The sequence below is a fragment of the Rousettus aegyptiacus genome, unplaced genomic scaffold (genome assembly GCF_014176215.1).
Source record: "Rousettus aegyptiacus isolate mRouAeg1 unplaced genomic scaffold, mRouAeg1.p scaffold_m13_p_3, whole genome shotgun sequence".
NCBI classification, from domain to species: domain Eukaryota; kingdom Metazoa; phylum Chordata; class Mammalia; order Chiroptera; family Pteropodidae; genus Rousettus; species Rousettus aegyptiacus.
The window spans coordinates 20,379,924-20,392,750 of NW_023416306.1; the positions used below are offsets into that span (position 1 = coordinate 20,379,924).

Sequence of the window (12,827 nt, forward strand, 5' to 3'; positions counted from 1 at the left end):
CAGGAGGAAAGAACAGAGATTCTAGAAGTGGAAACAGTATAATATCTAACAATTATGTAGTGTTTACTATATACCAGACACTCTTGAAAGTACATTATTTACATTTACTAATTTATTCCCCACAATGACCTTTTGAGATGGCTACTAATTATTATTCTTGTTTTTACAGGTGAGAACAGTGAGTCACAGAAAGGTTAGATAACTTGCCACATGGCAGAGCCAGAATTGAAACCCAGGCAAAGTGACACCAGAGATCTTTCTCTTAACTGCAAGGATGTACTTTGTTAGAGCGCAGTACTTCATTAGAAGGTATCAAGGAAGCCCTAGTTCTTATTCTTTTATCCACAGCAGAGTTCTTCAGTATATCAGATTCTCTGTCTTCCCCATGGGTTACCTTCTCTGCCCTCCTTTCTGGTTCATTTAGACATTCTCTAGACGCTAGTGTTAGGACAACTCCCGGTTGTAACTCTCAATATAATATGTCTTCTATTTTGCAGAAAAATATTATTTGGCACATTATAATTTACAAGGCTCTTTTGCCTGCTGTCTTTTCCCGTGATTCTTAATCCAGCCCTGGGAAGAAAGAGGAAGTATAGTGATTAAGAGTGTAGGCAATTTACTGGCTATGTGACCTTGGGCAAATTCTTAACCTCTTCAAATTTTAGGTTCTTCATCTGTAAAATGAGGGTAATAATAGTATTTACCTCATAGAGATATAACCATTAAATGAATTAACACATATAAAACACAAAATAATGCCTGCTACTATTGTGCTTAATGTTAAATAGTCTTATTTTTTGCACAATAAGGAAACTGAAGTTTGAGCTTCAGATTGTAAAACTGTGTAATTCAATATATATATATATATATTTTTTTTTTTTTTTGGCAAAACTGAGTTATGCCAAAATACTCACAGAGTAGTGAGATTATGGGTCATTTTTATTTCTTTAGGCTTTCCTAAGTTTCCTATATTTTTTTAACAACATGTATAATTTTTGGACCTCCCTTTTTAAAAGTTTGGACATAATTTTAGTAAGAAATTTTTAAAATCGATCCGATTCCTGTCAATTTTAGTGGCATGCCTGTATTTGGACTGAACATTTTCTAGATTGCTTGGAGTAGTAGGAGCACAGCCACACCTAATTATGCACTGGGGAGGATGCTTGTAGTGAAAGCGAAATGTGTTCCAGAACCGAACAACAGTTGGTATTAGCCTAATTGCAGGATCTCTTCTTTCTGATTGAAAACATAAAGCTTTATGTAAATAAAGGATTTAACAAACACAACTTAAACTCCCTTTCACTCCTGTGGCTCTTTCAAGGTAGTCGTATGGAATAACTGATGGAGGCCATGCCCTCTGTTCTCCAGGTGGTACTGAGTTCCCTAGGCTCTATCAGGTGTGGAGAAAAACGAATCTGGTTTTATACAATTCGTATCTTTTTCCCTGCTTCCCAGAACCACGACCCAGAGACATTCTCAAAATTTAACCATAGTAACTCTTCTTTAACATGATGACCCCATGGCTTTTAGTTAATATTCCATTTTGAGGAAAGTGTTCTGCAACCCTCCAAAAAAATTTAAAAAATCAAGAAGATTGAAAACCCCCCTTAAAAGAAAGGGTACTGGGTAGCTTTGGTGTCAAACAAACCTAGGTTCACATTCTAAACTAGGCTGCTGCTTAGCTGTGTGAGCCAGTACTTAATTTCACTAAGCCTGTTTTCTTATCTTTAATAATACCTAAGCATTAAATAAGAGAGCTAATTATAATACACCTTTGAATGCTTACCATAAACTAGATTACTGTGTTGAACGCAATACTTGGATCATTTCATTTAATCCTCTTATTAACATCATAAGGCAAAGAAGGCAGTATGGCTAAGTGGTTAAGAGGCCAGGCTCTGGAGTGGAATATCTGGATTTAAATCCTAATTCTCCTCCTCCCCATGATGTCCAATGTCCTCATTTGGTGGTTAGCATGCAATAGAATATACAGATATCAAATTATAATGTTCTGCATCTTAAATTTATATAATGCTATTGACCAATGTTCAATACATTTAATTTTAAAAAGTCAATATGCAGAAATTGTTTCTATATGCTAACAAGAAAATATTTGAAAAATAAAACAATCCTATTTACCATGGCATCTAAGATAATATAATACCTAGGAATAAATTTAACCAAGGAGGTAAAAGATCTGTACACTGAAAACTCTAAGACTTTGATGAAAAAAATTGAAGAAGATACAAATAAATGGAAAGATATCTCATGTTCATAGATCAGACGAATTCATATTATTAAAATGTCCATATTACCCAAAGGCATCTATAGATTCAGTGCAATCTCTATAATCAGTATCAAAATTCCAATGGAAGTTTTCACAGCAATTGAAAAACAATCGTAAAATTTGTACCAAAGTACAAAAGATCACAACTAGCCTAAGCATTCCTGACAAAGAAGAGCAAAGCTAGAGGGATCACACTTCCTGGCTTCAAACTATATTACAAAGCTACAGTAATTAAAACAGTATGATACCAGCATAAAAATAGCCACATAGTCCAATGAAACACAATCGAATCAGAAATAAACCCCCACATATGTGGTAAACTAATATTTTGACAGGACAGTTTCTTCAGTAAATGGTGTTGGGAAAATTGGATAATCACGTGCAAAAAATAAAACTAGGTCCTTGCACCAGTCACAAAAATTAACTTGGAATGAATTAAAGACTTAAATGTAATACCTGAAACTGTAAAGCTCCTAGAAGGAACAATAGGGGGAAATCTCCTTGACATTGGTCTTAGCGGTGATTTTTTGGGTATGACACCAAAAGTACAAGTAACAAAAGCAAAAATGAACAAGTGGGACAACAACAAACTAAAAACTCTGCACAGTAAGATAAACCAAAATATCAACAGAATGAAAGACAGTCTACAGGCTAGGAGAAAATATTTGCAAACCATCTATTGGATGAGAGGTTAATATCTAAAATATCTAAGGAACTCATACAACTCACTAGCAAAAAAAAACCAATCTGATTTAAAAATGGGTGGAGGACCTGAATATATATTTTTAAAGAAGACATACACAATGGCTAACAGATACATGAAAAGATGCTCAGCCTCACAAATTATCAGGGAAATGCAAATTAAAACCACGGTGAGGTATCACTTCACACCTGTTAGAAGAGGCTGTTATCAAAAAGATGAGATAAAAGTGTTGGTGAGGATGTGGAAAAAGGAACCCTTGTGCCCTTAGAGTAGGAATGTAAATTGGTACAGCTGCTGTGCAAAACAGTACGGAGGTTCCTCAAAAAATTAAAAATAGGACTACCATGTGATCTAGTAATCCCACATTTAAAGGAAATGAAATCAGAATCACTAAGTGAAATCTGCGGTCCTGTGTTTATGCAACCCAAGTGTCCCTCTATGAATGAATGGGTAAAGAAGTAGTATAAATTTACAATGGAATATTATTCAGCCATGAGAAAGAAGAAAATTCTTTTGCAACGAAAATCCATTTGTGACAACATGGACAGACCTTGAGGTCAGTAACCTAAATGAAATTTCAGGCAAAAAAGGCAAATACCATATGATCTCATTTACATACGGAAACCAAAAAAGCCAAACTCACAGAAACAGTATAGAATGGTGGTTGTCAGAGGCTGGGTGGTGGGGAAAATGTGGAGATGTTGATCAAAGAGTATAAATTTCTAGTTATAAGATGAATAAGTTCTGGGGAGATAATATACAGTTTGGTGACTATAGTTAACAGTACTGTATTGTAAACCTGAAAATCACCAAGAGTAGATCTTAAATGTTCTCACCACCACCATCACCAAAAAAAAAAATTATGTTAGGTACTGGAGGTGTTACCTACTGTTGTGGTCATTTGCAATATGTTGTGGAAGCATTCGCAATATACATGGTATGGAATCATGTTGTAGTCAAACTTATACAATGTGCCATGTCAACTGTATTTCAGGAAACTGGAAAAAAAGTATGGCCTCAGAATCAAATGATCTGACTCTGAATCTCGGCTTTACCCCTTCATAGCTGTGTGACCTCAAATAGGCATGTTTTAATGTCAGTCTCTATCTGTAAAAAAGGAATAAAGTAGTGTCTTTGTCCTAAGATTATTGTGAAGATTAAATTATTTCTGTAAAACACGTTTTTTGTGCCTGCCACATAGAAATGTTAATGTTATGTCAATGTACCCTGTTTCTCATGCCACGAATTTAGAGGTCTTTGACAACATCAATTTAATCCAGCAAGCAAGTTGTATATATTCAGGACATTCCCCAGTTTGTCATTTTCTGCCATCTTGACTGTTGCCACTTTGTTTCAAGCCGACTATGGCAACAGCTTCCTAACTGGTCTCCTAACTGGTCTCTCCTTTCGCTAAGTTAGTAATCCTCTCTTCCCCAAGAATAGAGTGTTCTTTTTAAAAACATACATTTGGGTTTGTATTATTTATTTCTGTAAAATAAATTACCTCCCAAATTAATGGTTTAAAACAACACACATTTATTATCTTGGTTTCCGTATGTGAGGAATTTGGGAGTGGCTTACCTGTGTGGTTCTCAGATCCATGCTCACTGTTGGTCATGGTTCCTGGTCATGTCAGCCTCTGCATCAGGCTGATCGGTTGTCTTCACAACATGGCAACTGGCTTCCCCTAGAGTGAATAATCTCAAAGAGAGGGTAAGATGGAAACTGGAATGTCTTTATTATCCGCCCTTAAAAGTAGCATACTGTTCTTCTTTATTCTAATAGTTATAAATTCAGCCCATATTCAGAAGAGAATGGATCAAAGGGAGAAATAGCAAAGAATTTTTGGAAATATTTTAAAACCACCACACTCTACCCTCTGACCACAAATTGTTTACATTCTTCTCACCTGTAAACTATACCCCCAACCCTCCCAAAACTCTCGTGCCTTTACAGCAGGGGTCCCCAAACCCTCAGGCCACAGACCAGTACCAGTCTGTTGCCTGTTAGGAACTGGGCTGCACAGCAGGAGGTGAAGGGCGGGCAGGCCAGCGAAGCTGCGTCTGTGTTTGCAGCCGCTCCCCAGCACTAGCATCACGGCCTCAGCTCCACTTCAGATCATCAGAGAGTAGATTCTCATGGGAGCGCTGGTCCCTGGTGCCAAAAAGGTTGGGGACCACTGCTTTATGGCATTAGCTATAAATCCAAGATGTTGGCATCTCAATCTGATTCAGACGAGGCTTCTTGTTTGTGGTAGTTCCTTACGTGGAGCTCCTTGGGTATAGTTCCTTATGATTTGAAGTCCCATGAGCAAAAAAAGACAAGCCGTTTCCCAGACACTCAACTTACAGTGGTAGGACTGGCATAGGATAACTAGTATAGACATTTTTGTTAATAAAAAAAAAAGGCTCCCCAAAAAACCCAGGAAGATAGGAGGCCTACGCTAACTTATATACTTCTGTTTGAAAATGGGGAAAAGAGGACCCACTGGTTCATAGCATTCTGAAATCCACACGGGCACAGATTAACAGTTCCTTGATTAAAACTCAAGGACTGGGAATAATTCTTCATGGCCCTTAGTACTGTCCTGTGTCTCACCCTTTTTCATGAAAAGCAGAGTATGTTTGCAGCTTCATAGTTTCTCAGCCTGCTCCTCCCTGCTTTTGGAAGTTTGTGGGTACAGAAGCTTAAAAGTTTTTATTTTGTACTGATATATCTCTTTCAGTCTAAATTGCTGGCATTTCTATCAGCATAATCATCTTAAAGTTTTATGAGTCTCTTGTGAATCTTATTGGGCTCACTCCATTAGACAAGTCATACCCACATATCTCTTTACAATAAGCCCTGCTCCAACTTGGGCTTCTTTTGGGACTCTTAAGGGTCAAACCTTAAGCTTCTTAGGAGACCTGTTTTTTAACCAAATGGATCCGTGACACAACACCTTGAATCTTCCTAAAATCTTAATGTAAGATTTTAATATTCACACTATTAGTTTCATCTTGTTTTCCTGACAGTGCCCTGAATTTTATTTTTGCCTGGGAGCCATGCTTAACTTTAGCATCACTTGCCATCTGGAGAAGCTAGGAATTTTCAAATCTAGTAAGTCCTGGCTTCTTTTTACTTAAAAGTGTTTCCTTTAGCTCCTGCCTCTCCTCTTGAAATTTACTATAAGCAAGAAGAAACCAGGTGGCACCTTCAAAATCTGCCTTGATATCTCCTTAGCTAGATCACTCATTCCATTAGGTATGTTTTCTAACTTCCACATTACTGAGGATGACTTTCTGCCACTACATAACAAGGATCCCTTTTCATCCAGTTTCCAAGAAGATTTTTCTCACTTTCCTTTAAGCCTTCAAGCCTCCTCAGTGGTTGTCATGCTTCTACAAAGTTTCTTCAGCATTCTTTTACCAACTCCTCAAAACTCAAAGTTTGTTTGGCTTCCATCGCCCAATTCCAGAGCCACTCCTGTATTTTAGGTTTTGTTACAGCATTGACCCAGGTCCAGGTACCAAAATATGTATTAGTTATCTATTAATTCATAACAAGATACCCCAAATGTAGTACCTTAAAACAATAAACATTTATCATCTCACGGTTCTTTTGGGTTAAGAATTCTGGAGTGATTTACTTGGTGGTTCTGGATTAAGGATTCATGAGATTGAAATCAAGATATTGGCTGGGCCCACAGTAATCCCGATGCGTGACTGAACTGAGGCTGGAGAATCTGTTCCCAAGTTCACTCATCTGGCTGTTGGCAGAAGGCCTCAGTTCTTCCCTCTGTTGGCCAGAGACCTCAGTTTCTTACCATGTGAGACTCTCTGTAGGGTTGCTTAAGTGTCCTCCACAATAGGGTAGCAGTTTTCCTCCCACAGTGATTGATCCCAGAGAGAGAGTGTGTGAGATGTAAGTCACAATATATTTTATGACCTACCCTCAAAATTACTCCATTGCTTCTACTTTATTCACTGGAAGTGAGTTACTCACTAAGTTTAGCCCATACTTAAGCGGAGAGAAATGAGGCTCCACTTCTTGAAGGGAGAAATATCAAAGAATCTGTGGACACATGTAAAAACCACTACAGAGATTATATCATATTCTTGCTTAAAAACCATTCAGTGTCTTCCTACCACACTTAGAATAAAATACAAACTCTTTACTCCAGTTCACAGCCTTACATGGCTGGTCTATGCCTACCTGTTGGATACCGGTTTTGCGCCTGCCCTCTTGCCCACCCTTCTTTAACCACTTTTGGTCTTACCTCATTCCTTAGGGGACCCCTCCTTTTTTAAAAAAATTGTTTCTTCTCCCTAGAATGCTTTATCCTCTGATGTTTGCCGGCTTGTCTATTTGATATCATTTAGATTTCAGCTTAAATGTCATTTTCTCATGGAAGATCACCTAATTTCAGGTAGCCACACAGATTTTTTCTATCATATCCTATTTTAATTTGCATTTGCATAGCATTTATATTAATTTTTTTTTTTTATTTATGTGATTGTTGTGTTTTTCCCCACACTAGAATGTAAGCTCCATGAGATCATGGGCCTTTCTTTTTCATTGCTGTGCTATCATTGCCCAGAATTTTATTTGGCGTATGATAGATGTGCAACAAATATATTTTGTATGATTGAATTACTGTAATTCTACCAGACTGTTAGCCAGATGGGGCAGGATTCTGTTGGTCTTGTTTACTGAAGCATCCTTAGGACCTGGCATCTAGGAAATATTGAAAGTTTGAAAAACAATATAATAGATAAGGAAATTTAGAGAGATTAAATATATTTCCCTAGGTCATTTATCTAGTAATGACAGAGCCGAGGCTCAAACCCAGGCATTCCTGATTCTAAACTATTAAGGCCATAATGTATAAAGTGCTTGACACACCGTGGTTGCTCAAAGAGTGATTTCTTTCCTCTTCCCTTAATTCTCTATTCTAGTCTTTGTTAATATATTTATATAAATCATTTAAGAATTATGCTTAATGTGTACTATTTGGTATCTATATTTTGCATGTAACATTCTTGAAATATACTTATGTCAGCAAAGTTCATGTACTAATTTTGTAAGACATTTTGAAGGTTTATATTGGTTTCAACCAACTTGTCACTTTTTGTATTTTATTTCAGGGCCTGGAACCAAGTGTTCAAATTCTTGGTATTTCGTTTACTTTGAGCCTACAATAAAACTTAGAGAAGTATACAGTATAGATTATAATGGCCATTCTCAGTGTCTAATTTCAGTAAACATGTATGGCACATAGAGCATTTTGTAGAACGCGTGCACTCATGCTAGGCACTGGAGTGGAACGCAAGGTGAAGAAGATGCTATCTCTACCCTCATGACAACTCAAGTCATAGTAGAGGAGACTAGACCTGAAGTGCTTTGATTTTTCTGGGTTCTTTGTAACGGTCCATCTTCTCTTATTTTTCTCCTGTCTTTAAGATTTATTGAAATATCTGGGGGGATTCTGGAACTCTATGCCCCAGATATCTGCCCTTGGGTAAATTTTTAATTGTTATTAATGGAAACATTGTCCTGAGGAGAGGTGGCAGCATGCTTTGCTCGTTGCCTCTGGGTTGAATGAAGCGTTAAACTGTCAGTTTAGTCTATGAGGCTGGTCTAGAGTGCCAGGCTTAGTTTCCTTGGCCTTAGTGCTATAACTTAAAAAACAAGTTATTGAGATAAAATTTAAGCAAGTTACTTTATCTTTTATTTTTAGATCACCACACTCATTAATCATAAAGATAATACCAAAAAGTCTGATAAAACTCTGCAAGCAATTCAGCGTGTAGGACAAGCCGTCAACTTGGCAGTTGGAAGATTCGTTAAAGTAGGGGAAGCTATAGCCAATGAAAACCGGGATTTGAAAGAAGAAATAAATATTGCCTGTATTGAAGCTAAACAAGCAGGTATGTACATATTGGTACCGAAGCCAATTATACCAATTTTATTGCTTTGGACATGATGGAAAATTGTCTTATTTTGAGCAAAGATGTGTTGTATTTGGTTTTATTGTCAAGGTAGAGCCGATAGGATTTGCTGATAGCTTGGATGTGGGATGTGATGGGAAGCAGAGTCATGGATGACTCCAAGGTTTGGAGTACAAAGAGCATGGGTAAACTATGGTGCTGTTTACTGCAGTGGGCAATCCTGAGGGAGGGGCAGATGATTCTGGAGAGTCACCATCAGGTAAGAGAGTAGGCGAGATTAGGCTAAGTAAATACAGAGAAGCCAACCAGATTATCCATGACATGATATGTTATATGAATGACTTTGGATATTATTCTATAGATGGTGGATACGGGATTTTGAGCCAGATGAAAGACATATAGTTTTTTGTTAGAAATCTTTCTGGTAGTGTGGAGGAAATGAACAAATGAGGGCTAATCGAGAGAGTTGAGACTAAAGGCAGGGAAATTAATTAAGGAAGCTTTTACAATAAACCAAGCCAAACCAAGGCAGTGTCTAGTGATATAAAGAGCGGGAGTACACAAAATACTCATTAAGGTAGTTAAATAGATAGAAATTGGTTATTGATTTTAAAAAAAGGGAGGATTCTGGATCGAGTCTCAGGTTTCTAGCCATTTGCTGGGGGTAGAGAATAGATTTTATGTGGAATACAGGAGACGGCCTTATTCTAGTCATAATTTATATTTTGTCTTATACTTTTAAAAGGATTTGAAATAGTTTTCAATTAAAGATACGTTTCAGTAAGCCTATTAAAATAGGAGATGAAGATAAATATACTGGAAACTTTGGCCAACACTGTTACTCTAATTAAGCATGAAATTTATCTTTGTACTTCCTGGAAGGCAAGACAAAAATGTGGGAAAGATAGGATTATATAATTCTCATTGTTTGTTGAAAGGAAACAAACCAGCTTGTCAAGAGGAGAGCAACTTTTTTTCCTGGCACTAAATTATTGTGTGGGCACTTGTACAGAAGACATTACATAATCCAGTGGACAATTCAATAGAAAATGTAGAGATGTTCTTCATATTACTGTTTCTTATAACAACCCTTAATTAATTCAAGAGGCGGGTTTTGTTTTTGTTTTCTTTTAATGTAAGGGCAGCCTAAGTCCTACCCACCTTATTGGCTTTGTAGTGTGCCACTGTGCTCAGTGTGGGGTGAGAACTCAAGAGGACATGGTACACTGACTCAAGTAGACTGTGGTACTCTGCAAATATTATAAGCCCACTCAGCCCCATGCAACAGTCTTCAGAAGCCAGCTAATGCCGTGGGCTCTACATGTTACTTCTTTTCATTTGAGATGTCCTTTCCTTTCTTGAGAACTGCCTCTTATAGTCACTTAGGTAAGAGAATGAAAATACATTTGAGTTGACTCTCCTGGGGTTATATAATAAGGAAGTCTATTTTCTCTTAAGATGTACAAATCTAAGACTTAGATCACTCCTGAAATGTTTCTAGCTCATTCAGCCAATAGCTATTTTCTCCTCTGGACATTTTGTATTCAAGGGAAATAATATGCACTAGAGATAAAGAACTAGGTCTTTGGAGTCAGGCTGCCTGGAATTTAGTCCCAACTCTTTCTCTTGCTAGCAGCGTGATATTGGGCAAGCTACTAAACTTTTTAAAACCTCAGTTTTCTTATCTATAAAATAGGGATAATGTTAATGTTTATGAAGTGTTACAATATAATGGACATAGGAAATGCTCAATAAATAATAATTATCATTAAAATTATTATTTTTTCCTTTTCCTGTGTTAAACTCTTGTGTTTTTACTTTTTACTTGGGTGGCTACTAGTCAAGTTTTATATTTTATATGGGAACTTGATAAATATTTGTATTTAACTGACTTCGGGTTTCCGCATAAAGGTACAACACTAGCTGGTCACACATAAACTTAAAGATGACAACCATGATGCTTTGTGACTTTTCTAGGGAACTAAATTCTGAACAGTCTACATTGAACAACTTCATAATGTTAAGGAAGCATTTAACCACGTTGGTGGAGCAGACCAAATGGTACCATCCCACGTACTCATAAGTTAAATGCCTGGGGTTTAGTCAGAAAGAGGAAAGATTAAATAATGCCATATGTCCAGGCTCATGTGTAATATTTTTGGTTATTGAGAGCCAAAAATACAGAAAAAAAGTAACGTTTTCCTGAAGCACAGAGGAAACATTTTTATCCTTTCAGCTATTGCTGATAGAATGCAAACTGATACTTTTTTCCCCTACTGCTTGCACTAAGGTTTATTTCTAAACTCTTTTCTCTGAATATTTTGCTACATAAACTTTGTGTTTGTTACCTGTTGCTGTGTAACAAATTAACCCCAATGTAGCAATTTAAACTACAAACATTTATTTATTACCTCACATTGTTTCTGAGGGCCAGGAATCAGGAAGTGACTTACTGGCTGGTTCTGAGTCTGTGCCTTTCATGAGGTTGCACTCAAGTTATCAGCTGTACCTGCAGTTATCTGAAGCCTTGACAAGGCTGTAGGATCTGCTTTCAAGCTCATTTTCATGGTCATTGGCAGGCTTCACTTCTTTGTAACTGTTGACCAGAGGTCTCAGTTTCTCCTCATGTTTGTCTCTCAGGAGTAATGACTGCTTATGACATGGTAGCTGCCTTCCTCTAGACAGAGAGCACAACCAAAATGCTGCCTCGGTGTCTTTGATGCTTCTGCCATACCAAACCTGGTATGATGTAGAAGGAGCAAACACAAGGATGTAAATTCCAGGAGGCGGGGATCGCGGAGAGTCATCTTGGAGGCTGGTTATCATAGACTCATCCAAATGCAGAGCTTTAGCTGTTGCCATGACATTTAACCAGTCCATATCCAGTGCTTATCATTTGAGTTTTCTGTGCCATTTCAAATTCATGTTGTCTGAAACTAAGCTTATCATCTCCCTTCCCAGACCCTTCTCATTTTATCTAAGTGACTTAGGTTCACAATCTTGAAGCCTTTTTTATTTTTTTCACTTTTCCTTTCCTTATCATAGTTCAAGTACTAATTTTGTATTTTCTTTTCTCAATGTCTCCCAATTCATCTTTTTTTTTACATCTATGGCTACCATCCTAGTTAGATCATTACTACTTCACATCCACAATTGGAATTGCTGTCTGATTAGTACCCTGATTTTAAGTCTCCCGTTTCAGGTCTATTTTATAGGCTTCCATCAGGCAGATCTTCCTAATCATAATTTTCATTATGTCACACCCTGTGCTCTGTGCATTAAAATTCAGATACTTTTACTCAAGATTCTTAGCCCATGGGCTGATACATTCTTTATTGGGTGTCAGTAGTATTAACAAGAAGGTTTTTGTGAGAAAATCAATCCATTATGCACTCGGGTTTATTTAGGATTTAAAAAATTATCTTGTACATTACAAGATGATTTAAAAAGTTTATTATTTTTTTTTAATCTTGTTAAGTTAAAAGTAAGGTTTAGAAAAAGTTACAGCCTGGTTTCATTTTTAAGGAATAAATATTTGTATTGTTTTAGCAATTGATAATTGCTATCATAGAGGTCAAAGGGTTTTAATAGCAACAGTGAAGCAGAGACTTTTCCTAGAGGGTCGGGAGTTCATTTGGTAGAATGGTTTATGCCGGGCATCATAAGAAGTATAAATTCAAACAGCAAGCCTGAGTGAGGGTCCGCCTGTGGTTTGAACTCTCAGGAGGAACGCTTTTGTTTTGTTTTGTTTTGTTTTGTTTTCCCACCCAGAGCCCAAGCTGACCAACAGATGAACTTGTTATTATTTCCCTTTGCCTTTCGATGATTCTTCTAGGTCCCCTTTTCACTGAGGATGCCTCCTGTTGGGCCCCAAAACCTTGTCTTCTCTCCCTGAGTGTCCATAAAA

The 12,827-nt window shown here is 37.2% G+C and overlaps 1 protein-coding gene across 3 annotated transcripts in view; it reads left to right on the top strand.

Moving 5' to 3' along the window:
* CTNNAL1 (catenin alpha like 1) overlaps positions 1-12,827 on the top strand; it is a 53,996-nt gene that overhangs the window by 5,910 nt on the left and 35,259 nt on the right. For all 3 annotated transcript variants that reach the window (XM_016130004.2, XM_016130005.2, XM_016130007.2), the window contains exon 2: positions 8,710-8,899. In XM_016130004.2, coding sequence (XP_015985490.2) covers positions 8,710-8,899 — 190 coding nt within the window. The remainder of the gene's footprint in view (positions 1-8,709; positions 8,900-12,827) is intronic.